Raw genomic sequence first — 28,000 nt, forward strand, 5'->3', positions numbered from 1 at the left:
ATATTTCATGAAAATATAAAGGAAATAAAAGCTGAAGTACTAATTCTTTTTTTTAAAAAAAAATATGTATTTTTTTATTTCAGAGAGGAAGAGAGAGGGAAGGATGAGAACCATTGATGAGAGAGAACCATTGATCAGCTGCCTCCTGCATGCCCTCTGCTGGGGACCTAGCCCACAACTCAGGCATGCGCCCTGACTAGGAATGGAACCTTGGCCTCTTGGTTTATAGGTTAATGCTCAATCACTAAGACATACCGGCTAGGGTAAAATTAATCAGGTATTTTTTCAATCTTTAGGTAAAAGTAACCAATCAACTTATCCTTCCCACAATATTGAATCTCTATACTATCACTTTACTGTTTTAAAACTGGCAATTTTATTTTAGAACTAGAGGTTTGGTGCACAAAAATTTATGCGGGTGGGGTGGGGGGGAGAGAGTGTCCCTCAGCCCAGCCTGCCCCCTCTCACAGTCTGGGAGTCCTCAGGGTATTTCCCAAGTTGCAGTCTGGCCTCCCTCTGTGGGAGACAAGGTTGACTGGGGGAAGGCACTGCCCCCATCACCCTGCTGCTGCTGCCACTATCGGCCACCATGGCTGCTGGCCCTCAGCCCTCGCTTCTTAGTGCTGGCCCTGCCCTCACCCACTGGTGGGTGGAAGCAATCTGGGGCCAGGCCAGCTGGGGGAGGGGCTGTGGGAGGTAGAGGCACAGCAGATGGCACCCTGTCCAGCCTCTGTGGAGGCATGGCGCCGGGAACAGCTCCACGCCACTGCCTCTGCGGAAGGGGCAGCACTGGGCCTGGGGCCGCACAGCCCCTCTCCCACTGCCTCTGCGGAAGGAGCCACCCCCTCTCCCGCCGCCTCTGTGGAAGGGGCTGCGGAACTGCACGGGCCGGCCCTCGGCCCTTGCAGCTGCGTGGTTTGTCAGAAGGACGTCTGGTCTATCTTGTCTAATTAGCATATTACCCTTTTATTAATATAGATACCATCTCCTAAGAGTCATTTATGTTGTTTTTTTTTGTTTGGTTTTTTTTTTGGTTTGGGTAGGAGAACGAACTGAAGTGAATATTCCTTAACTCTTTGCTTTAAAAGTTGGCTCAAGTTACATTTTTAGCTTAGAATGTTTTTGGTTGTACTTTCGTAGAAAATAATGTCAAAACATTAGTTTTGTGAGTGTGAAAGTACCTTCTACCTTTTGAATATTTTTAGTACTATCGTAATACTTATAAAGAATGCAGAATATAGCTTTAAATTTGGCTCTCTCAGAGTAAAAAGAGATATGCTTTAAAGCTTTAATTTGCTCAATATTGGCTCAGAAATTTAAAAGGTGTTTTCCTTAACATTAATTTAACTTTTTTTGAAGCTATAAACTCATATTTTAACATTTGGCTTTTCTGTTTACTATTTCTGAATAATAATAAAACACAATACTATTTCATTTGGATGATATTGATATAGACACACTTAACCAAGAAATTTTCAAATTCACCTGCTATCAACCATGAACTCTAAAGCGTAGGCATTTTTTGACTTGCAATATACTAGAACATACAATAACTGTTATTTGCTCATTAATAAAAAATTTTTAACAAAATTTTATTCAAAGTATTAGGAAAACCATATTCAAAGCACAGAAATAATTAGACCATAACAACAATGCTGCATAGATAGTGGTATACAAGTTCCCTGACGCTTAGTGACTTCCTCCTAACTAAAACTTCAGTTTGCAAGTCACCAGATAAAAAATGGTGGGGGCATCATTTCGTCTCTCTGAGGCTGAAAAATGGCTTTGATGGTGAGAAGTGACACCACTTAAACATCAAAGATTAGATTATACCCCAACTTAACTATACTCCCTTTCTGTATTTCCCAGAGATAAAACTTCAGATTGTGAGGATTACTAGAAGGAAACAGAAGATAAATTACCCCTTGGAAGATATCCTGACCAGTGCTTACTTTAATGAGACAAAACACTGAAAAAAGTTTTAAAGATTATAACCTCACTATTATGCTTAAGTAAAATTGTTAATATAAATACATTTTTACATAATATCTTACAAGAAAAATGTTTCCAATCCTTTCACCTTCAGTAAAAAAAAAAACCACACAAATGTTATCACTAATGGAGATTTGAAAAATAATTTTAAAGCAACTTTAACTTTATAGAGATCGAAATAATTTCTGGAAAATTGCAAATCAATAAGAAATTGCTAAATTTATAAGATTACTTTTCGAAAAGGAAGACAACTTATCTGGAAGAAATTTGTAGTGAAAACATTGTTCATTAAAAAAACATGGTTCCCTGAAAAAGACTCTTAAAATTGCCTGTATTTTCTTCGGCCCCAACAATTCACGAAGGAGCAACTTTTAGGCTCTAGCCTCTTAGTTACCTATATAAAAATTTTAAATCTAAATAGTAACTTGTGCTAGGTCACAGCCAAGACACCTGAATGTAATGGACAAAAGCAAATTTTGCATGCATTTCAGGTAGACTTTTTTCTTTCCCAAGAAAAAGTATGTAATTTTTCAAATGGACTTGGGACACAAACCCTACTGTTCACAAAAAAATATTTTGTATGCAAATTCAGTTTCCTTAAATAGTAAATATCCTGGTCTATGCCTAGAAAATAAGGCATGAGTAATTAATCCTTCACTGCAGAGCATAGACAAGTGTTTTCTTTCTAATGCAAACATCTCAAAGTGCACTGTTACTTTTACATCTCATGCATTCACAGTCAGAATTTTCTGAATCTCTACATACTTTTAGTATAAAAGAATGTTTATTCCCAACTACTTACATACCATAATTACTTAAGAAAAGACAAAGGGAGAGCAGCTACAGAAGTAACAGGATATTTTTCACAAATAAGAATATAACGTACAAAAACTGGCAAATTAGTGGTAACTGGTAGTATGAACTCTTAATAATATTCTACTTTGGTTTTCAAACTAAGATTTGACAAGTTTAAAGCCCTGCCCCGTGTCCAGCACAGCAGGAAGAAACCAACTCATTTTTAATCTTTTCAAGCACCTGAAACAGCTTTGGCAGATCCACAAAAGGTTCAGACCACACAACCAATTAGCCAAATGCACCAGTGGATATGTAATGCGAGGGAAGTGTAACATCCAGTGCTTGGCCACATCACTGCCCGTTGGCAAGTGCAGAGTGTAGTCGCTCCACTGCTTGGACACACTGTACACGGCCTTCACTCTGCGCCCCTTTTCAGTCCAGCAGATGCTGTTATTGGAGTTGCAGTTATATTCTACCCAGTCTTTTGTAAAGTCACCCAGCTGCGGTGGGTCGGCTTCTTCAATGTCTATTGTCTTCATCATCTCTGCTCCTTGCACCGCAATATACTGGTCACTGATTTTTCTTACTTCTTTCACCCAAGGGGTTGAATTCTCACTGTCTAATATAATAATAAGTCGAGAACAGAAGGAACCATTCTTTTCTCTCCACCATTCTAAGAGTGTGTCAAGGCGTAGTATGTCTCCACCTATAAACAAAAGAAAATTCAATAAGAAATTTCTGAATCTTCTCAATAAGAATACCCTTCTGTCATAAGTGTATTTTTTATAAATTTTGGAAATTAAATATAAGAGTAGAAAACAGCCTTCTTTTCAAAGTATTTTCTTACAAGATTAAAAAAAAATAACAACAAACTTTCAATTTCAAGTTAAAAAAACCAGAACCAAAAAAACAACAAAAAAACATCCTTATTACTCACATAAAAAATGGGATGTTAATTTTGTTAATCAATGTCAACCCAATATATTCAATTTAAAAAAATTTTTTTTAAATGGGATATGCTACAATAAATTTAGAAAATTATTTCTCTGGCCAGTTTGAGCATTGGCTCACAGACCCAAAGGTCTTGGGTTTGATTCCCAGTCAAAGGCACAGACCTCAGTTGCAGGCTTGATAGCAGGCCCCAGTTGGGACCTGATAAGAGGCAATCAATCAATGTCTCTCTCTCATATCCATGTTTCTCTGTCTCTCTCTCTGTTCCCCTCCCTCCTCTCCTCTCCTCTTTAGATAAAAAAATTCAATGAAAAATATATCCTCAGGTGAGAATAAATAAATGCAATCTTATTTTAATAAATTACTTTATAAAGTTGTATTTGTTGAAAAAAATAAAATTATAAAGGAAAGCTTACATTCTTCTACATCAAAAACAGCAAATATGGCTCATGGTCCAAATCTAGCCCATTGCCTGTCTTCATATAGCCTGAGAGCTGAGGATTGATTTTACATGGTTGAAAAATATTAAAAACAAAGAGTATTTTGTGACATGGGAAAATATGAAATTTACATTTCATATAATTGTTTCCGTAAATAAACTCATTTGCATTCTGTCTATGGGTGCTTTTCTTTTTTCCTATTTAATCTTCATTTAAGGATATTTTCAACTACAGCAGCAGAGCTGAGTAGTTCCAACAACAGGCATCTTATGGCCCCCAAAGCCAAAAATATGTGGTCCTTTACACAAAATATTTGCCAATCCTGTTGTGCACCACTGATAAAATAATGTTACCTATCCTGTACGTAGTATCTACTGGATGAAGAAGAAACTCTCCTCCCTCTACCAAGAATGAATTTATTTTTAAATCAGTTTTATATATGAAAAACAATAAATGATTAAAAATAGTTTACTCAGAAAGCTCTAAAGTAAATAAATTTGACCTATAAACCTATCTTATATTATAGTTAAAAGGCTTTCCATCTGGTTCACTGTGGATAGTTTCTTTTGCATTAACTTTGATTTTTTAAATGTTACATTAAAATATTATTTTGATTATTTGATTTCTGGCACCCTCTTAAATTTCATGGCCAACCCAATTGACATCTATCTTTACATTTCCCTGGTCCTGGCTCTGTCTCAATTATACACTGATACAATCATCCTAATTCTAGATATTTATCCTAAGGAAAGAGTAGATATTGGGGCAAAAAATTACATATAATGATTTCTTTACCCTTGCTATCTAAAATAGTGTAAAATCTGAAACAACCGGGGGAATGGAAATAAATGATGGTAACACCTAATGAGGGGAAGGGAACTTTATAGTAAAATTAGAGGCCCAATGCATGAAATTCATGCACAGGAGAGGGAAGCCCTTTAGCCCGGCCTGCAACTCTTACAATCCGGAACCACTGGCTCCTAACGGATCACCTGCCTGCCTGATCACTCCTAACCACTCTGCCTGCTGACCTGATTGCCCCTAACTGTTCTCCCCTGCCGACCTGATCACCCCCTAACTGCCTCTGCCTCAGCTCCTGTCATTGTGGCTTTGTCTGGAAGATGTCCAGTCTAATTAGTATAGTACCCTTTTATTAGTATAGATGATATCTATTAAGAAATTTTAATGACAACAAAATTATCTATGCAATTAGGATAAAAGTATGATACAGAAGTATATCTATAAAAATAATAGCAGTGGTTATTTCTGGGTGTTTGGATTTCAGGTGGTTTTACTATATTTTTAAATATTTTCCAATTATTTTTTACATTGAATATGTTACTTTTATAATTAGAAAAATGTTTTAACATGCTATAGTTTAATTTTTGTTGTTGTTAATCCTCAACTGAAAATATTTTTCCATTGCTTTTCAGAAAGAGTGAAAGGAAGGGAGGGAGGGAGAGAGAGAAACATCGATGTGAGATGTGAGAGAGATACATCAACTGGTTGCCTCCTGCATGCACCCCAACAGGGAGTAGGATACAAACCGGCAGCCCAAGTCCATACTCCTGACCGGAAATTGCACCTAAGACCCTTTGGTCTATGCAGGCCGATGCTCTAACCACTGGACTACACTTGCTAGGGCATAGATACTCCCTGAAGATATATTTTTTAAAATGGTGAAGCCAAAACTGGTCTGGCTCAGTGGATAGAGCGTTGGCCTGCGGACTGAAAGGTCCCGGGTTCGATTTTGTTCAAGGGCACATATCTTGGTTGGGGCACATCCCCAAGGGGGAGTGCAGGAGGCAGCTGATCGATGACTTTCTCTCATCGATGTCCCTAACTCTTTATCTCTCTTCCTTCCTCTCTGTAAAAAATCAATAAAATATATATTTTTTAAAATAAAAAGTAAATAAAAATGGTGAAATGCTAACTTTTCATTACTGCCAATTCTATTATATTTCTCTAGAGACCAGAGAATAACAGATTACAGGTGCTATTTTACAAATTCTATCTGCCATAAAACATCCCTAATTTGCCTTTTACAAATATTTCAATAAATATTCTTCAGCACATTCTACAATCTTTCATATATATATATATATATATATATATATATATATGCTCTTTAAATATCAACAAGAGATGTAAAGCAGCATTAAAATCTTTTAAATGATATTTCTTCTATTTTGTTTTGCTTTGCTTTCTTCTATGAATTAGAGAAAATTCATTTGGCTTTTGGCCCAGATATTAAGTACTTAACATTTATCTTAGATAACAGCCATCTCATGCATTTCAAGTAATTGATATTGCATTATAAAGGCTTTGTTTGTCTCTGATAAAGTACATTACAGATTATCTACTTATTTTTCATTTACAAAGTAGATAAAAGTAGGTTACACTTGTTCCTATGGGAAATCCTATATAATAATCCTATATAATAAACAGGTAATATGCAAGCTGACCTGCACCCCATTGGAGATCCAGAAACTAGTGTATCTAGTGTCTGTGTGAGACAACACCAGATTTCAACCACTCTCATAAGGGACACATTCATGAGGCAGACTCAGTGAGCACCAAAGCCCTACTGGAACAAGTCCTGCCCCATAAACGTGTCTCCAGCACAGTAATTCTTCCATTATAGATACAGCAGGTCCTCACAGCCAATTGGCCTGGAGGTCAATTCCTCCCAGTGACACCAACAATAATCAAGACTTAACTACAAGGCTGTATACACAGTCCACAAAGGGGTGCACCAAGAGTGTCCACATCAGGCAACTGGGAGGCTGACCCACTGAACCATATAGAACACCTAGTACACAAAGCTACCCTACCAACTCAGGGAAGTAGTGAAATGAGGAGACAAGGAAACAGATCACAAATGAAAGAAAGGGAGGAAAACAAACGACTGGCATAGAGTTCAAAACCAAAGTTATAAGGTTTTTCAAAAATTTCCTAGAAAAGGTCAATAAATTTAACGAGACCCTCAAGGATATGGAAAAGGACCAACTAGAAATTAAACATACATTGACTGAAATAAAAAATATACAGACACCCAACAGCAGACTAGAGGAACACAAAAATCAAATCAAAGATTTGGAACACAAAAATCAAGTAAAAGATTTGGAATACAAAGATTTGGAGAAGCAAGAAGAGAATCCAGAAAGTTGAACATAGTGTAAGAAGCCTCTGGGACAACTTCAAGTGTACCAACATCAGAATTATGGGGGTACCAGAAGAAGAGAGAGAGCAAGACACTGAAAACCTATTTGAAAAAATAATCACTGAAAACTTCCCCCACCTGGTGAAAGAAATACAAGTCCAGGAAGCACACAGAACCCCAAACAAAAGGAATCCAAAGAGGATCACACCAAGACACATCATAATTAAAATTCCAAGAGCAAAAGACAAAGAGAGAATCTTACAAGCAGCAAGAGAAAAACAGTTAGTTACCTACAAGGGAGCACCCATACAATTATAAGCTGATTTCTCAACAGAAACTATGCAGGCCAGATGAAGGGGCAAGAAATATTCAAAGTGATGTATAGCAAGAACCTACAACCAAGCAAAGTTATCATTCAGAATTGAAGGGCAGATAAAGAGCTTCACAGATCAGAAAAAGCTAAAGAAGTTCATCATCACCAAAACCAGTATTATATGAAATGCTGAAAGGTATTCTTTAAAAAGAGAAAAAACAAGAAAAAAGTAAAGATAGCAATTATGAACAACAAATACATATTTATCAACAAGTGGATCTAAAGTCAAGTGAATTAAAAATCTGAGTAATAGAATAAACTGGTGAATATAATAGAATCAGGGCATAGAATGGGAGTGGATTGATAATTCTCAGGGGGAAAGGAGTGTCTGTGTGGGGGGTATGGGAAGAGACTGGACAAAAATCATATATTTATGGATGAGGACAGTGGGAGGGAGGGTGGAAACTGGGTGGAGAGGAGCTATGAGAGGAAAAAAGGAGAAACAATTGTAATAATCTGAAAAAACAACAACCTGTCAATCTAGAAAAAACAATATTCCTACTCTGTAAAAAAAAAAAAAAAAAAAAAAAGAGGTAATATGCAAATAGACCATCATTTCAACACACAAGATGGCTGCCCCCATGTGGACACAAGATAGCTGGCAGGGGAGGGCAGTTGTGGGAGATCAGGCCAGCAGGGGAGGGCAGTTTGGAGGAATGAGGTCTATAAGGGAGGGTAGTTAGAGGTGACCAGGCCTGCAGGAGAGGGCAATTGGAGGGGGGGGGGGTGTTACAGGCCTGCAGGGGAGGGCAGCTAGAGGTGACCAGGCTAGCAGGGGAGGGCAGTTGCGGGGGGACCAGGCCTGCAGGGGAGGGCAGTTAGAGGTGACCAAGCCAGCAGGGGAGGGCAGTTGGGGGGAGGGAAACTAGTCCTGCAGGGGAGGGCAGTTAAAGGTGACCAGGCTTGCAGGGTAGGGCAGTTAGGGGCAACTGGGCTGGCAGGGGATCTGTTAGACATCAACCAGACTGGCAGGGGAGTGTTTAGGGGGTGATCAGGCTGGCAGGCTGTAGTGGTTAGGGGCAATCAGGCAGGCAAGCAGGCGAGCAATTTGGAGTCAGCAGTCCTGGATTGTGAGATAGATGTCCGACTGCCCATTTCTTTGGGGCAGTCAGATGTCCCTCGAGGGGTCCCAGATTGGAGAGAGTGCAGGCTGGGCTGAGGGACATACTACCCCCGTGCATGAATTTTGTGCATCAGGCCTCTAGTATGATAATAATAACACAAGAATAAACTCTTGTGTTTCAAGTACTTAGAACTGCAAACCTACGTTTGCCCCACCCAGGATTTCTATCTCTCATCACAGCCATCATTGTTTTTTACCCTCAAGCCATGAAGCAGAAATACCAGTTTTCATATTAGAAAACCCCATAAATGTAAGACAACTACATATTCTAAGAAATACTGTAAGTAAAGGTATGGGATAAAGGGCAAATACAGATAATCTTTCTCACAGTGATATTTAGTTCTGGACCTGCTCTTAACATACTAACTCAAGATATGATGTTTCTATTTAAAGACTTTTAGAAGGTAACTATTACAAAATTCTCAGAGCGTGGAGTTCTTTGTCACTGGTTTAGATGGGATTACAGCTCTTCTTCAGAGCAGTATTCAATACTATCTCTGAGGTAGAATCAGCCTTTGAGGGTTATGTCTGGGGCAGGCTAGCGCCAGAACTGACTGAAAAGAGGGCTCAGCCTCTGGCCCTGGTTCAACCTGTTTACTAGCAAGGGGGCCAGATGCCTCAGACATGGAGAGTATACAGTTGCTGAATTATGAGGAGGACTGCTATGTCTCTCCATTGTTATTTTTACTTTTTAATTTATTTATTTATTTTTTTTAACATATTTTAATGATTTTTTTTGCCCCCCTCCCTCCCTCCCCCTATTTTTACTTTTTACAATAAAGTCTCTGACCAAGAAATTTACACATTCTGTCTATGACTGCTTTTCTTATTTGGAACAAATCTTGGCTAACAGAGGCATTCCATAATGGTCAGCTTATTGGTGACATACTTCAAAAATCTATAAAGATAATATTCCAGAATGTTACTTCTAAATATTTACTTAAAATAAACTCCTACTTCAGCATTTTTAACTCTTCACAGATAATTCCTGATAGTGAATAAAAATTTAACAAGATGTGTGTGCATGGGCATGCGCAGTCACATACATACGCACACGCGTGCACACACACACATATACACACACACATGCGCACACGTGTGCGCACACACACACATACACACACACACACACACACAAACACACACAAAATATTTATCTTGGTGTCTATTTACTTTTCCTAGGAAAAGAAAATGCTGATTAAATACAAGTAAACTGAACATAAAGAGTTTATTTCCAAAGCAATCTTTTAAAAACTACTTGAAATAAACTTTAAGATAAAAAAAAAGTTTATATTAATAAATTCTTCACCTAAACAGCAAGCTTACTTTTAAGATTACTTTCTTATAAAACTTAAAAATAACTAAGGATTTATGCATGACCATAAAAATATGCCTTTTCCCGCATTTAACTTGAAAACAGTTTATCATCACAACACTAGAGGCCTGATGCATGAAATTCGTGCATGGGGTGGGGGGTGTTCCTCAGCCCAGCCTGAACCCTCTCCAATCTGGAACGCCTCTCACAATCAGGACTGCTGGCTCCCAACTGCTCGAATGCCTGCCTTCCTGATTGCCCCTAACCGCTTCTGCCTGTCAGCCTGATCACCCCTAACCACTCCCCTGCCAGCCTGATTGATGCTTAACTGCTCTCCTGCCAGCCTGTTTGCCCCTAACTGCCCTCCCCTGCAGGCCTGGTCACCCCTAACTGCCCTCCCCTGCAGGCTTGGTGCTTCCCATCTGCTCCCCCTGCAGGCCTGGGTCCCCCCAGCTGCCCTTCCCTGCAGGTCTGGTCACCCCCAACTTCCCTCCTCTGCCAGCCTGGTCACCCCTAACTGCCCTTCCCTGCAAGCGTGATCGCCCCCAACTGCCTTCCCTTGCAGGCTTGGTCCCTCCCAACTGCCCCCACCCCTCCCGCTGGCCTGATAATCCTCAACTGTCCTCCCTTGCAGACCTGGTCCTTCCCAACAGCCCTCCCCTGCTGGCCATCTTATGTCCACAATGGGGGCAGCCATCTTGTGTGTTGGAGTGATGGTCAATTTGCATATTACTCTCTCATTAGGTAGGATTGCATTAAGTTTTCAACAAATAATCTCTGAAGATCTATTTCTCTGAAGATCTTTTGACTACAACTTTTTCTCTTATGCTCTGAAGTACACAGAATGCTAATCTTCACCTGAAATTAAAGTAGCCATAAAGGTTAAATTAAAGAGTTGTTTTCTATTTTGAGTTATTAAAAAGTTAAGGTCAGGCCATAGCTGGTTTGGCTCAGTGGATGGAGTGTCCGCCTGCAGACTGGAGGGTCCCGGGTTTGATTTCAGTCAAGGGCACATGCCTGGGCTGTGGACTCAATCCCCAGTGGTTGTGTGCAGGAGGTGGCCAATTGGTGATTCTCTCTCATCAGTGATGTTTTTTGGGGTTTTTTTGTTTGTTTTTTTTCTCTCTCTCCCTCTCCCTTTCTCTCTGAGGTCAATAAAAATATATTTTTTAAAAAGTTAAGGTCAGGAAAATGATTTTATAAATTATATTCAAGTAGTTTTAATGTTGACTACCTTCTACATTCTAATGTTTTGAAAATGGGTGAACCATGTTAACAAAACATCTACTTAACCAGAATATGTCATTTTTCTACCTTCATGTTTTTTTCCTTTGGTGGCAACTTGGTACAGTGGGGAAAACATATTCTAGGAGCCAGGCAAATGTGGCCCTGAATCCCGATTCCTCGCTTATCAATAGCATGAGCAACAGGTAAATTATGTAACCACTTTTAGCTTTCATTTCATCCTTTGAAAAATTTAAGTGATGGAGTATTTACCTCAAAGGATTTCAAGTGAAGATTATTTCTAATGTGTATGAAATAGCAAGCATAGTAGCTGTGCTTTAAATGTGCCCAATAAATAAAAGTTAGTTCACCATTACTCCTAGACATACATTGGATTATCCATTATTTATTTACAGAAAGAAAAATTATAAAAATATTTTTATGATAAAGACTTAGTTACAAATCTGGTATGAAATTATGAGACCATGTGATTTATAATCATCTCTACTTTAACATGGAGTTTGTTTCCTTCCTTCTGGAGTTCATGTATTGGCTGCTCTGCCTTTCTATAATAATTATGTTTATTATTTTTCTTTGATCTGAGAATCTGTTTCTACTTAGATATTTGACTGTTTTATTTTTTGTTTGGTCCTTCGTATAAATGAAAATTATTTTATAAACAAAAGCAGGATATAATTATACCTAAAAGAAGTATTTCTAATCTAAAGCAAGAAAGTTTCCTTTTTTCCATGATTTAATTTTATCCATCTACCAATTACTTAAGGATCCCCCTACTATGTGCCAGGCTCTGTTCTAGGAGCTAAGCAAATAATTTATAAGACAAAGCCCTTGACCTATAGTTGGTGAGGGCAACAAACACACCTATATATATAAAAAGCCAGGGACCAGAATGCTGTAACAACTGGAACTACTGGTTGCTATGACACCCACTGTGGCCACTGAACTGGCCCCATCGGGTGTAAAGCAGGTGGGCCAACCTCCCACAGCCCCTCTCCCCCACTGGCACTGCCCGATCTTCTCCCTAACCCAACAGGGGGCAGGGCTAGCCGGCCAACCTCCTGCAGCCCCTCCCTTGGCCCGGCCCTACCCCAGATCGGTCCTCCCACCCCAATCAGGGGCAGGGCATGGCCAACTGCCTGCGGCCCTTCCCCCACAGCCTGCTCTGCCCCCTATCGACTCACCCACACCAATTAGGGTTGGGGCTGGCTAGCCAACCTCCCAGAGACCCACCCCCAAGCCACTGATCCCCAATCGGCCCCTCTACCTCATTTGGGGGTGGGGCCAGCTGCCACTCCCCATATCTAGCCCTACCCCCAATCAAACCCCCACCCCAATCAGGGATGGGACCGCTGGCCAATTGCCTAGAGCCTCTTCCCCCAGTCAGCTGGGCCCTGATCAGACCCCAGTCAGGGCAGGCCAGCTGGCCAACCTCCCCGTGTCTCGTCCTCCCCCAGCAGGCCACCTCAAATCTGTGATTAGGGCCAGGATGACCGAACCCCACGCGTGCATGAGTTTATGCACTGGGCCTCTAGTTTACATATAATATAGAGAAATCTCATTTCTCACTTGGCAGAGAAATTTAATATCACACTTTCATTTTATAGATGAGAGATTCAAGGCCAAGATAAGTTAAGTAACTTACCTAAAATAACACTATTGTAGCAAATTAGGACCAAACTCAGGGTCTCCTGACCTAAGTGCTTTTCGCACCATATCACCTTCTGTTTAAAATTTTGTTGAGCTTTCTAGGATAAATAAAACTCTACATGTGAAAGACTATTAAATTCAGTATTCATAACATTAGGAGACTTAAAAGTACTAGTCAACTTAATCAGCTTCTGAAAAGTGTTATTATATTTAATAATTCTCAAAATAATTTAAAGGGAAATTGATTATAAGTATCAAATCAAACATTTTTTTCTTCTAATAAGTGTAAGACACAATTCTCAAAACCTTTGGAGATTATTAAAATTATGCTATAAATATAGGTATTTTAGAAAAACGAAAAAAAGTTATATATATACTTGGTAAACTGTAAAGTAGAAAACAGAATTCTAAAAATGTAATGTTTCCCTGTAAAGGACAGATTTCTACACCAGGTGTATTTTCACAACAGTGAAAGTGCCAGGGTGACTTTACCTGCAAGAGCCCACTCTCCTGTACCATGGGTGTGCCCACTGTAATACAAAACATATGTATCATGTCTAGGCCCATCCACAGTCCGAAGTTCAAGAAAAGATTTCAGTTTGGAATGTAGAGTATCAAAAGACAGTCCACTGGTGGAATAGTCACACCCATAGGTCTCAATCATATGATGTGCAAAGAATCTTTGGATAGCATTGAGCATGCCCGTGGACCGCAAATTCAACTCCTGTACATGTTCTGGCGGAAGAAGTGTTGGCTGGCCATCAGGACTGAAAAGGAAAAAAAATTATTTCAGTGTTTAAGAAACATTCATTTTATATCATATTTTTTATCCTTCACTTATAAGTAATTATCTAAGAATCATAATAGTTTCTGCTAACTAAATGGCAGGATTTTTTAAGAAATCACCTTTTCTAAGCTTCTTGATGCTAAGAATTAAGCTTTGAAAATCAAAGCCTAGTTTCTTGAAAATTTTATTTCTTATTAATAAACAATAACCAAATTAAAAGGTGGGATAATATATCTCCACATGTAGACAGCACTACATTCTTTGTTCTTTATTTATATCTTCTCATCAAATGATTGGCAATGGACAAGACATTTTAAAATCAAAATTATACTAATTTTACCCACAATGTGTTTCAAGAACATGGGTGGGGACTACAATAAAAACTTTTCTTTCTTGAGAAAAAAATAAAGTATAAAAGCAATACTTTAAATTACATACTTATTTAATGCCTATATTGAAAAGGAATCTTCATAAAGTTGTATTCAAGTTTTACTAACCTAAGATAATAAATTATAGAAGAAATAGCCTATTAGTAAATAGCATTTAAAAACAATTATTAATATTTAGTCAAACTGTCATATCCTACTAAATACTAATTGAAGACCTAGATCTGTTCCTAAACAATTGTAAAATGACACTCTAATAAAGATGATAAACCAAGTCCTACAACTAGCAGAATCAAAATACAATCGATATTGAGGGAGGGGAAATCATTAATCCTATCTAAAAAAGGAATTTTGAAAACTTTACATTTTTCTTCATGTATCATAAATAGCTTTCAAATACTTTAGTTTTCATTACAAGAAAAAAAAAACATTTTGTTCCATATTTATATCATTTAACGATAACAAAAAAGTAAAAGAAGAAATGTATAAATAAAAACTAACGAAATAAAAATCTAACCATGCAAATTACTTTTCCCACATATTCCTTCTGCAAGCTGTTACATCTTACTTTAAAATAAACCTATTTATTTTACTTCTAATAAGAATTTTCAACTTTTTATTAAACCTTTAATATGGAGGAAAATATTTAATACAAATAGTCTATTGGGGTTTTTATGCCAAATATTTAAAATTAGATAAATTTCAAGTTTCTTTCACCGCAATGAAAGTCTGATGAATACTTGTTCATCAAGATTAATTAATTGCAAGAAACTCATTTTTTTCTATTTCAAAGGTACTTAGTTAACTAAATAAGTTACAATGTAGCAATATTTATAGATTCAGACATCTACTATATATTTGGGATAAAAAATTTTGAAATAAGCTACAATAAATTACATATATTTATATATATGTAATATATATATTTGCATGTATACAGATACATATATATTTATACATACACACACACACATTGACAATTTCTGAATTCTTCGTATTTGTATGACATTCTCCAGTGGGCAGAACATTTTTATATTTATATTCTCACTAGCTCGTCATAATATTTCTGAGATGGGCAGAATAGGTATTGTCATCTGCATTTAAATAAAGACACTATAGTTCAGAGAAGTTAGGATTTCCCTAAGAAAATAAAGAACTAGGATTTAGGACTCTCAGATCTAGTTTACATTCCATTATATTTTACCATGCTGTTTCAAAGGAAATTTTCTTAAAGAAAATATTATGATTCCTTAGAAAATTCATTCATATTTCCCGATTTCTAGTTAAAATATAACCTAATCACATTTATAAGGAAAAAAATAAACTGAACACTGAAAATTATTATTTTACTGAGAGTAAAGGCTTTAAACACTTAAAATATTATACTTTTATATTTTAAAAATAGTATAGTTTTGAAAAAATGTGCTATATTTTATATTGTCACACAAATATGAAGAAAATATTAAGTCAAGTAGTTATTACTAATTTTTACATTCTAGATTACTGTACCTGCAGAAGTTCGTAGGAATCACAATAGCATATCCAACAGATGTTCCTCCTAAACAATTACCCAATTCATGGAAGAGCCCGTGAGCCATGGATTCCAATGGCAAAACAATAAGAAACATGCTCAAGAAGATTCCATTCGTTGGCTAAAAGAAATTTAATACATCAAATTTGTACAGTCGGAATGCATTTATATGTGCATAAGTATATATATTTATTTGCATCTATGCATATTTACTTACATTTTTGACACTACTTCCAAAAATAATTAAAAGAATAATTATCTAAAAACAATAGTTAGTTGAAGCGGACAAGAATATATGGATAAGCAATGAATCCTAAATTTATCTCTAAGGTTCTTGGCAGTTCTAGCAAAAACAATTACAGCACATATATTTTTGAATTTGTCAGATAATATCCCACTCAAAGTAAAAATACAAAAACAAAACAAAACAAAACACAAGCATTCTTGATATAATTTAGAAAAAACTCAGAAAATAAATCCTTTGCTGTTAAAATACATATGCCAATGATCCAAGATTATGAGAGGGATGTCTGACTGCCAGTTTAGGTCCAATCCCTGGGATCAGGCCTAAACCGGCAGTCGGACATCCCCTTAGGGGTCCCGGAATGGAGAGGGAATAGGCTGTGCTGAGGGGACCCTGCCTACCCATGCACAAATTTCATGCACCGGATCTCTAGTAATACAAATAAGTAAAAAAGAAGTGTCATTAAAATTACTCCAAGTACCATCACCCATACACAGGTACTTTTAAAAATATTTCCAACCTTCATACAATTTATGTTTACATATATATGTATATATATATTATCAAAGTGGGACTGATAATGTTCTGTAAACTTTGTAATATATTGTAATTCTATAAACATCACTCTAAAATCATTTATGAATACCAAATAGTATTCCTATCACCTAATGAAATCTTAATTATCTGCTTAGCTATTATTCACATTTAGATTCCTATTAATTTTCCATTATACTTAACAAAACCAGAATAAGTATTTAGTTCTCGGATTAATTATATTAAATACCTTTGATCATTTGGATTTCATATTTAGTGAAGTGCTAAATACTTTGCCTACTTTTCCATGGGGCTACCTTTTAATTATTGATTTACAGGTTTGTTTCGCTCTCAACATGTTTTAGATAAGAGTCTTTTGTTGGTTGTACTGTAAATACAGGCATAACACAACTTATTGTGCTTCACAGATACTGAGTTTTTTTTTTTGTTTTTTTTTTATTAAACTGAAGATTTGCAGCAACCATACATTTGAATAAGTCTATTGGTGCCATTTTTAAAATTCTTATTTGAGAGTGTTTATTAAAGCTGAGGACAGTGTGAAAAGGGAAGGGCTTAGGTTAGAAGAGGCCAGAGAAGAGAGCAGGCCTGATTTGGCTCTATAAAAGTTATGGGAAAGAAATGAGCCGCTGTGGGCTGCTCTGGCTCACAGGGAAGTCAGAGAAAACGGGGGCTTGGAGACAGGATCAAGGGGTTGGCCTGAGACAAGCTGTCGCTGCACACTGTTCCCCTGGCTGCAATCTCCTGGGAATTCTGAAGATATGGGAGATGCACCTGAGAAGGAAGAAAGGCGTGCGCATGCTGCCAGGAGGGAGAGCATCTCAGTGCCATTTTTTCCAACAGCATTTGCTCACTTCATGATTCTGTGTCAGATTTAGGTAATTCTCACAGTATTTCAAACTTTTTCATTATTATTATACTAAAGCGTGGTACACAAAATTCGTGCATGGGGGGGGGGGGTGTCCTTCAGCCCAGCCTGCACCCTCTCCAACCTGGGATGGACATCGAGGGATGTCCAACTCCCGTTTAGACCCGATCCATTCAGATATCCCTCTCACAATCCAGGGCTGCTGGCTCCCAACCACTTGCCTGCCTGCCTGATCGATGCCTAACTGCTCCCCTGCCAGCCTGATTGCCTCTAACTGCCCTCTCCTATGGGCCTGGTAACCCCTAACTGCCCTTCCTTGCCAGCCTAGTTGCCCCTAACTGCCTTCCCCTGACAGCCTGGTTGCCCCAAAATGCCCTCCCCTGCTGACCTGGAGCAAAGGAGAGGAAGAGTGAGATAGAAACGCTGATGAGAGAGAATCATGGATCGGCTGCCTCCTGCAGGCCGCCTACTGGGGATGGAGCCAGCAACCCCGGCTTGTACTCTTGACTGGAACTGAACCTGTTCCCAAGTCAACGCTCTATCCACTGAGCCAAACCGGCTAGGGCAACAGCAAATGTATTGTAAAACATTTTTTTCTTTCTTAGGAGAGCCTTTATCTGTATTTAAGTACCTGCTATGTCATTACACCACCTTTCATATAAAATCTGTAGATAAATGGCTATGTAAAAGAAATGTGCTGTGGTGATGAGGAGATCAGTAGACTATACAGAAGGTAGGTAAACTGGTTCTGGCTATTACCAGTGATTCTGGATAAAAGTCTTCTCTGGCTTACTGGCTGCGTGTCTATCTATGAACCAGAGGTAACAGTCGATTTCTGGTCAGGACACATGCCCTGGTTTTGGGCTTGATCCCCCATATAGGGTGTGCAGGAGGCAGCAGATCAATGATTCTGTTTCATCATTGATGTTTTTCTCTCTCTCTCCCTCGCCCTTCCTCTCTGAAATCAATAATATATATATAATAAAAGCCTAAGCGACCGTTAAGGTGGGATGACCAGAATGACGGGTCACTGTGATGCACACTGTCCACCAGGGGGCAGACGCTCAGCACAGGAGCTGCCCCCTGGTGGTCAGTGTGCTCCCACAGGGGGAGTGTCACACAGCTGGAAGCCAGGAGTGGTAGCAGGAGCTTCTGCCACCTCTGCAACAGCACCAAGGAGCAGCAAGCCAAGCAGTAAGGAGCAGCGAGCAGGCAAGCAGTAAGGAGCAAGGAGTCCCAGACTGTGAGAGGGCGGAGGCTGGGCTAAGGAACCCTCTTAGCCCCCAGTGCACAAATTTGTGTACGGGCCTCTAGTGTGTGAGTGTGAGTGTGTGTGTGTGTATGTGTGTGTGTATTGAAAGAATTAAGGCACAATATCTAAACACCTTTAAAATGTTAAAATTCTAAGAATCTTTAATGTATGAATACTTCATTCATTAATGAACAAGCAAAGGTAAGAGGCATTTCACATGTTGAGTATGCCTAACATTTTGGTGCCTCTTTGCTAGAGATCAAACTAAATTATCCTATCAATGATCATTCAGTACTTCAATTCCATGAACAAAACTGAGTAAGTGCCATAAAAAAGAATCTCCTTTTGAAATCAGGAACTCGACCTTTCAATTCTAATAATTCAACACTTGAAGCAAACATTTAATCACACATCACAGGCACTGACATAATAAACAAACTATAAGCTTACCTGCCAGGACACTGCTCCCAAAACAGCTGTTGCAAGAAGACTAAAAAAAACTAACTGCTCTGAAATTAAGCAAAAATGGCGCATTCCTTTGGATGCCATGATTCTATCAAGGCTGTTGTTATCTACTCTGTGGGTAAAATATACTTTATGGCAGTCATTTAATTTGGTATGAAATCCCCAAAGAGTTAAAAGAAATATAATATGACAAATCATCCAGAAAATTCCAAAAATGGAAAAACCTGGTATTACAAAATACCAGAGATGAGTGTCTCTAAGTTTAAATGCTGAAAGAATAAAAAATGTAAGTTCAATCATTCCAGTGAAAAGAACTGAAAGTCTTCTGCAAATTCTTCCACGGTACAAAAAGGGTTTCCACCTCTCAGTCACTGAAAGTCCACTAAAATAAATGTCAAGGAAAGGATCAGTTATCAGGCATATAAAAAAACATGCGAAAGCAATCGGATTTTGGGGGGTTTCCAATGAGGAGAAAAATAATAAGGCTACAAAAATACTTAAGTTTAAAATAGCCAGAAAAGACTTCATTCTTAGGTCAATAATAAGCATGGCCAAAGCTACAACCAGTAAAATGACACTGAGAGACTTTTCCACCAACATAATTGTGCTGGCAATGGCAAATCCAACAAGTTCCAGAAATTCAACTGTGGTTAGTAAAGTGGGCCGATGATGGACATAACCAGAAATTCTCTCCACCAAAGCACATAATATCCTTAATATTATAGAAGTTAGAAGCAAATATTTGGTTGCTTCTTCTTTCACGTCATTTTTAAAGGATGAATTATCAAGAAAGCATAGGAGGCCAAGCAAGAATCCAAACCAAAGATTAGAGAGACTTAAACTTGCTGCTTCCATTGAAAAATAATAATAGAGGATGCTGGCAATTCCAAGAACAAAAAGACCAAGAATAAAAATTACCAAAAGTAAGGTATTTGCTGTTTTTTCCCATCTTACATAAAGACCTAAACATATAGCAACCAGTAAATTGATTCTGGCTAAATAGCCAAGGTAACGCACTGAAGAATGCATGTTCACTTCTCTGTTTACTTCTTCCAGCCTTGTCATTGCTAAGTAGAGACAATGACTAAAGCAATAACGCAGTGATTTACACATGTAATTTGGCAATTTTGGCTTTCGCCCACGTTACAAAAATTAACTGCTTATATTTCATTCAGCAAATCCCATGCAACTGTAACTCCGATTTCAGCATTTTCTCTGGTCAAATTTTTGTTTAGTGATCTAAAAAGAAGAAAAAAAAATTTTCAATGTTAATTTTGTATAATTATCTTTCACATGAAGCTTCTTCATTAAAAATAATAAATGAGAAATAAAGTTTATTCTGAAACCCAGTTTAAAATGTGACTTGCAAGTATCTTAATGGAAACTGTCACTGGCTTAAAATTTCAGCAGTTTATCCAAACCAAAAAGGCTGTGCTGTCCACTCATCATATACTAGTATTGTATGACCAAATGAATATCAATGAAACTGTTTTTCCAGAAGTGGTGAGAAATTTGCTAGTTAATTCTTATCCAATGTATCTTTTTTTCAATAACATGCAAATGTATAATGTTCAGCTTAGCTTAGATTGCAGCAGATGGGTTTGGCACAATGCAAGCTACTCAGATCTTAAATAGGATGAGGGACTTCATCATTACCTGTACTTTGGAAAGTACCGGTATCCAATTAGCAATCGTTACTACCTGCCTAAGACCCTCTACATATTTTTACAAGGCAGTCCTAAAATGTTATAAAATCTTAATCTTTACATTGTTTACCTAATAAACTTTCTAGAAGCAAAGTTTAACTATTAAAGTTATTCAGTCCCAAATGTGGACCCATAATTTTCCTTGTACTTTTTTACCTCTACTAAGTTACTATGATTATCAAACCTATTTTCCAAATCTAAGTATTATCTCTGTAGCAAACCAATTCCTGACCTTTCTAGTCAAAATTGAAAAGTTGGAATGTTGTATTTATTGTAGAGTAAATTAAGAAATTAATTTTACTTTAAAAAATTATCATGGGGCGGGGGGGGGGGGGGAGGACAATGGGGGGATAAGGACACTACGTAATACCTTAATCAATAAAGAAAGAAAAATGTTATGATTATTTGTTAACAGGCCAGATAATTATTTCAATTTTAAGTGCCACACAAGTTGCACTTAAAAACTTGACAGTGGTCACAAAATGGTTTAACTAAGGAACTCTTCAATTTTTCTAGTATACTGTGTCAAAAGAACTGATACATTGGCTCACAGCCACACTGAATATCCAGAGAGAACTCAACCAGATAAAAACTCAAAAAGTAACTAGTTTGTGCCGAAACCGGTTTGGCTCAGTGGACAGAGAGTCAGCCTGCGGACTGAAGGGTCCTGGGTTAGATTCGGGTCAGGGACATGTACCTTGGTTCCGGGCACATCCCTAGTAGGGAGTGTGCAGGAGGCAGCTGATCGATGTTTCTCTCTCATTGATGTTTCTAGCTCTCTATCCCTCTCTTCCTCTCTGTAAAAATCAATAAAATAAATTTTTAGAAAAGTAACTAGTTTGTGATCAGCTTATTTATAGTTTCTTTTCTTTTGAAGAGAGAGGTAGGGGAAGGGAGAGAGAAACATCTATGTCAGAGCAAAACATGGGTCGGCTGCCTCTCAAATGCCCCACAATGGGGATCTAGCCGAACCAGCAACCCCTCAGTGCATGGGACACCCAGCCAAGTCACAATGGCCAGGACTTTTTTATACTTTCCTTCTTAAAAGCAGGACTCTAAAAACAGACCCAACGGAAACATGAGATAATCTGGAATGTACCCTTAATTATCCATTTGACTGGAGAAGAATGTCACCGAGTGAGCACCCTAACATGTCTGGGAATATCATTACAAACTAGAGGCCCATCATGCACCAGTGGGGTCTTGGCCTGGCCTGTGGGATCAGGCCGAAACTGGCTCTCCAACATCCCCCGAGGGGGTCCCAGATTGTGAGAGAGCACAGGCCAGGCCAAAGAACCCCACTGGTACATGATGAGGCTGAGGAGGGATGCTGGAAGTTGGCCAGGGACCACAGGAGGGCTGCAGGGCAGGTCTGGCCCGTTTTACTCAGTCCCAATTGGCCAGACGCCAGCAGCAAGCTAACCTACCGGTCGGAGCATCTGCCTCCTCGGCCTTGCCTGCAGGGATCAGTGGACCTTCACACCACTGCAACCTGGCCTTACCCATCGGCTCGTCAGGCTCCAGCCTGCTGTCCGTGTGGATCCCGCACAGCACACAGTACTGCAGGAAGCAGCAGGAGGCCGGCGAGGAGCCTGCGCCCAGGCTGGGCGCCCAGGCTAGGCTCTGCCCCGCTCCCGCTCATCCTGGCCCTGCTGCGCTGCCACTGCTGCCACTCAGCACGCAGGGGGAGTGTGCACTGGAGAAGCTCGTGCAGCTGTAGCTGCGCTTGCCCGCCACGAGCCTGGCATCTGGTGCCTGTCAACTGAGTGGCGCTCCTGCTATGGGAGTGCATTGACCATCAAGAGGCAGCTCTTGCGTTGAGTGTCTTCCCCCTGGTGGTCAGTGCATGTCATAGCTACTGTCCAGTCGCTTAGGCTTTTATATACATAGATTACACTTTGATTGGTTGAACGGCCAACTGGTCGCCTGGGCAATTAGCATATTAGGCTTTTATTATATAGGATTTTACTTGTATATATTTAACAAGTAGATACTTTACAGCTAAATTGATTTAATTAAATAAGTTGTAACTAATTTTCCTCAATTATATTTTCCATTCAATAATTTCTTAAGATTCTATACACATCTACAAAAAATATCTTCCACTAGTAAATGTTGGTTTTATTTTTATTTAAGTATGAGAAACTGATAAAATATAGACAGCATTGCACTTTTTAACATCATTTCTCTGTGTTATACAATCATTCAGTAAATACACTGAAATATACTGTATATCCTCAAAGGGTTGATGGTACAGTCTGGACTCAGATGACTGAACACTGTTACAGGAAAAAAAGATACACACTAGGCTAAATGGTTATCACTCAACCACAGACATCCTTCCGTGTTTCTCTGGTCAAAACTCTCTCCCTTCTGTGATTATCCAAACCTCTCTTCCATATCCTTAGTCTCTGACTCCTACTTCCCACTGCATTCTCACCAGATGATTTATTTCCCACAGAATAATCAGAAGGGATTTCACTTAAATTTCCAACACCACAAACCCACCTCTACCTACATCTTCTAATACAAGGAAAGAAGGGTGACCCTCCCCTATGTGAGGCTGAATCTCTGACATACTCTGTATCCCTTCCCCTGCCTTTTCCACAACTTCAGACTCTCCTCTTTCTTCATGCTCCCACTGTCTTATTCATCAGAACATGAACATTTGCAAAGCTCTTTTCAGAACACCAAAACAAAACAAAAGCACAGCCAGAAACAATAAACAAAACAACAATCTTCACTCATTCCCATCTCCTCTTCTAAATTCAATCTTCTGAACTTTGGACAACTAATATTTGATTAGTTCACTTTTCACATCACTAAACTGTGGTCCCCACCCCACCATAAACTGCTCTGCCAAGTCCTATAATGGCCAGTAAATTCCTAAGGAGCGACATACTACACCTCAAGCTCAGGGAAGGCCTGCAAGGTGGCCTTACAGACTCAGAGACCTAAAATAACCATAGAGGATGGTCTGAAATTAAAAAGTTTTTAACGAAAAGCAGTTTATAGTGGGGAAGTCCAGGCTGGAATCTTCCCTGACAAAGGTCAGTTTTCACCTTAACTAACCCCATCTACTGTCTTTTTGCATCTATAATAACAAACCTTTGGAATGTCAAACTAATTTCCTTTTTGTGGACCCCTCAAAGCACAGGTCCTGCACAGAGTGGAGACCACAAACCCTCTTACTGTTACTGGTCTCCCATTAGTAAATTTTGGTTTTATCTTTTATTTAAGTATGAGAAACTGATAAAATATAGACAGCATTGCTGATAAACTGATAAAATATAGTTAATTGTTGACTGTTAACTATCCCGTATCCCCCTATGCAAAAGAAATGTGTCTAACACTTTACTTTTTATCCAATCTGAGGTTTCACCACTTTGCTTTCTCTTCCTTCCCTAATCTAACACCAATGGATTTCCTGTAACCCACTTATGTCTTCTCTTTTGATTGTAATGTATAAAATAAGAAACAAGACTGCCATTTTCTGGAGCATTTTCTCAATCTGTTGAGATTTGCTTCCCAGCAATTGCTGACAGATTGGTTCAAATAAACTCACAAAAATTCCCTACAGCTTTTAATCCTTTTTAATGGGTACTTTTCACTCATTATGCTCCCCATTCTTTGAACACCCTTTGACTCTATTGACTTCTCTCACCTTCTGAAACCTGTCCTTCCTTTAGCTTCCAAAGACCAATCTCCAGATTTTCTTCCTTACTTAACTGATCTCTGCTTCTCAGTCTCCTCTCAGTCCTACCTTCAGACATTTAATCCCAAGCCTAGACTTTTCTCCTACTACATATTTTCTACAAGCAATCTCATCTGTTTCCATGTCTTCAATTATTATCTCCCCCTAAGTATACACATATTAATCTACCTGATAGACATAAAAGCATTAGCTTGGATCTCCACTGTTAACAGAAATAAAAATCTCAAAAAAAATGTAAACAACACAAATGTAAAGTAACAGCACATCCATTCAATGGAATATATGCAGCCATTATTATGGACTAAAATCAACATGGCAGACTATTACTTTAAAGTGACTAATTTACTAAAGTCTTTCCCTAATCCGATATTCTTCAAACGACAACTAGCCTCAATCAGAGAGTAAACAACAAAGCATTACGATCCTTTCCAATTGGCCAGCCATCCCTGGAGAATTACTTGAGAGGCAGATGAAAAAGAAATGGAGCACATGGGAAATCTTACGGGCCAGAGTCTGTTTTATACTTCTCAGAGCTTCCTCTCTCCTTCACCTCCTAGATTTAACCCTTACCCAGAACTGACCACTCCTCTTCCTGCACACCTCTTAAATGTCTCCACTTCCCAAGGTCACAGTCCCAATTTTGGTCACAGTCATCTCATACTTGACCTGTGTCCACTCGTGCCCTTCTCTCCATGACGTGTCCTTTTTAAAACCAAAACTTGTCACATCACTCTGTTATGTAAAACCCTCCAGTGGCTTCCCATCGCCCTCAGTAATAAAGTCTAAACTCCTTCAAGTTCCTTATACGGCTCTCTGCATTGGATGTGAATAAACCCCCCTCGAACTTCGTACTCTAGCCATACTGATCTTTCCATTTTCTCAATGCTATCCCTCTCCAACGCACTCCCTTCCCCCCTCCCAGCCCCGGGGCAGTCCTCGCACCCTGCTTACTCCTCCTCTTCATGGTCTCGGCTTAAATAACCTTCTTGGAAGACCACCCCTAACCCATGTGTACGATCCCTACACGTCCTCTAAAACAGGAAAACACTGATCACCACTTGTCCGCACTCCCCACTAGGCCACCAAGTCTCTGAAAACCTGTTGTCAGTACTATATGCCCAACGTCCTCCACAAAGTCTGCAACCAAGTAGACGGTGTTAGAGAAACAAAGACTAATCCAGAAATAACTATGTTCAGTAACAATGCCGATCAGTTATGGACCACTTGATACACAAAGAAAATAAGACAACCTAACATCTCACAGCCAGTGGTAGAGCTGAGGCAGTGGTCGGCAAGCCGCGGCTCTGTGGCCCCTGGAGTGTGGCTCTGACACAAAACGCCACGCCCAGTGCGTCTGAAACCTCGTGGCCCGCGGGCAGAAGTCGGTCTGGGGCCGGGCGGTCTATTCTGAAGAAGCGGCCTTAGAGGAAGTGGGGGTGTCGGTCCGTGGGGCGACGGGAGACGCGGCGCCTGTGGCTCTCGAGCCTCGGTTTGCCGACCACTGAAGGGATTCCAAGAATTTCTGGATTGTTTCTCTGCTCTCCTCTCCAGCCTTCCCTTAATTCACTCAAATTCCTGTAAGTCAGTAAATGCTCTCCCAAACCCGACCCTCCGGCCCTGGCTCATGGGGGGAGGGGGTCCCAGGCACACCCACCGCCGGTGCCACCCTCCAAGTCAGAAAGCATCCCGGCTCCCTCCAGGCAGGCAGTGTCCAAGCTTAACCACGCCGCCTGCAGCCAGTGCTTCGTTCATGAATTCTACAACTCCTCTCCCTAGGAGGAGGCGCCCCGATACGGATGGCCCCCAGCAACGGGGCAGCAACGCCGTCCTCCCCGCACCCTCCCGGCGGGGCGGCCGGGGGGAGGGGGTCCCCGGGGAGCGGCCGCGCGGGGAGCCCGCGGAGGCGGGGGACCGCCTTCCCCCTCCCCCCGGCCGCCGTCCTCCCTCCCCCCGCCGCCGCCCTCTCCCCCCGCGGGCCAGCGGGGCGGGGCCGGCTCCGGGCCGGGTCCCGGGCCCCCGTCACCCCTTCCCCGCCGGCCCGGGCCGCGGCCCCCGGGCGCTCAGCCCCCGGGCCGGCTCCGGGCTGCACATGCGGGGAGGCCGGGGCTGGGCCTGCACCCCGGGACGGGGACGGGAGGGCCCAGGGCCCGGGCCGCTCGCACGAGGACGGGCCGGCGTGAGGAAACTTACTCCGAGCCGGGCCCACCGCCGCCGCCATGTTCCCGCCGCCGCCGCCGCCGCCGCCGCGCTACGGAGCGCCGCCCGGGCCAGTCCGCGCCGCGATCCGCCCGAGGCCCGGCCTCCCGCGCGAGCCCGCCCCGGCCGCCGGGACCTGCAGGCCGGAGAGGGCGGCGGCGGGACCGCGCCCGTCACGCCGTCACGTCCCCCAGGCGTCCGGCCGCTCAGACTGGAACATACCGCGGTGCGCCGGGCCGTTGGGCTCAGTGGTTAGAGCTCTGGCCAGTGGGCTCAATGGTTAGGGCCCGCGCCCCGTAGGGTTTCGGGTTGGATTCCAGGCCAAGGGCACTTAGCTGGGCTGCAAGTTTGATTCCCAGCGAGGTGGCGGGTGTAGGAGGCAACTGATCTATGTCTCACATCCATGTCTCCCTCGCTCACGCTCTGTCCCTCCCTCCCTCCCACTCTAAGATCCATGGGAAAACATCCTCTGGTGAGGATTAACGAAAATAAATACTGCGGGAGGCGTTGCTGCTCTTTAATAGTTTTGGAATAACATCTGGCTGCGTCCATTGTCCACTGAGCAGCCGAAGCCCAGGCTCCCCCTTCAGAGCCCTTCTGGCCTCCTTTTCTAATGGAGACTCCCTTTATTTTTACTTTTTGCTTTTTAAAATTCAGCGTATTGGAGTGACATTGGTTAATAAAGTTATGCAGATTTCAGGTGTACAGTTTTATAATACACCATCTGTATTCGGTCTTCAGCACCCCCGATCAGGTCTCCCATCACCATTAATCCCCCATTACCCTCTTTTTTCCTCTCCCCATCCAGCTTGGTCATGATGTATTGCTCTTTTAATGCATTGTTGTATTCAATTTGCTTTTATTTAGTTCAAGATTTTTGCATCTGTATTCATCAGAGACATTGGGGTGTAGTTATTTATTTATTTGTGTGTGTGTGTGTGTGTTATCCTTGCCAGCTTTTGGTATTTATGTTCACCTCAAAAAATGAGGAACTATTGCCTCTTCATCAATTTTTTGGAAGAGATTGAGAAGGATTCAAATCTTCTCTGAATGTTTGGCAGGATTTAATGGGGAGGTTTTTGATGGTTGTTTCCATGTCCTCACTGCTAATCAGTCAGTTTTATCTGATTCAGTCCAGGAAGATTATATATTCCTGGGAATTTATCCATTTCTTCTAGGTTATTTAATTTTAATTTGAAGGCATATAGTCTTTCATAGTATTCTAGAATTATTCTTTGTAAATCTGTGATATGT

General features: G+C 40.4%; 1 protein-coding gene and 1 long non-coding RNA gene across 4 annotated transcripts; one reads left to right on the forward strand and one right to left on the reverse strand.

The window, feature by feature from the left end:
• Nucleotides 1-1,575: 1,575 nt before the first annotated feature.
• On the reverse strand, nt 1,576-26,874 carry TMEM168 (transmembrane protein 168). Of its 3 annotated transcripts, none has more exons than XM_036424680.2 (5): nt 26,741-26,874; nt 19,115-20,368; nt 15,727-15,869; nt 13,537-13,811; nt 1,576-3,493 (listed from the first exon to the last, which is right to left on the reverse strand). In XM_036424680.2, exons 2-5 carry the CDS (start codon nt 20,240-20,242, stop codon nt 2,946-2,948), a joined length of 2,094 nt encoding a protein of 697 aa, XP_036280573.1. In that variant the 5' UTR covers nt 20,243-20,368; nt 26,741-26,874; the 3' UTR covers nt 1,576-2,945. The 3 variants fall into 3 exon arrangements, with proteins under 3 accessions (XP_036280573.1, XP_036280591.1, XP_036280583.1); XM_036424698.2 differs by having other exon boundaries at nt 20,147-20,368; nt 26,741-26,872; XM_036424690.1 differs by lacking the exon at nt 26,741-26,874 and having other exon boundaries at nt 19,115-19,511; nt 20,147-20,368.
• Nucleotides 6,511-16,572, forward strand: LOC118711587. The gene is made up of 3 exons (XR_004985748.2): nt 6,511-6,521; nt 6,564-6,569; nt 16,426-16,572. It is a non-coding gene; the product is annotated as an uncharacterized LOC118711587 (long non-coding RNA).
• Nucleotides 26,875-28,000: the final 1,126 nt, after the last annotated feature.

Source organism: Pipistrellus kuhlii, unplaced genomic scaffold, assembly GCF_014108245.1.
Source record: "Pipistrellus kuhlii isolate mPipKuh1 unplaced genomic scaffold, mPipKuh1.p scaffold_m20_p_10, whole genome shotgun sequence".
In the NCBI taxonomy this organism is placed as follows: Eukaryota; Metazoa; Chordata; class Mammalia; order Chiroptera; family Vespertilionidae; genus Pipistrellus; species Pipistrellus kuhlii.

Excerpts from the sequence above, each read along its gene's own strand:
- TMEM168 (XM_036424680.2), bottom strand. The coding sequence starts at position 20,242 with ATGTGTAAATCACTGCGTTATTGCTTTAGTCATTGTCTCTACTTAGCA. Across the intron at positions 15,870-19,114 it reads TGGGAGCAGTGTCCTGGCAG|CCAACGAATGGAATCTTCTT; the intron begins GTAAGCTTATAG and ends AATTTCTTTTAG. Across the intron at positions 13,812-15,726 it reads ATTCCTACGAACTTCTGCAG|TCCTGATGGCCAGCCAACAC; the intron begins GTACAGTAATCT and ends TTTCCTTTTCAG.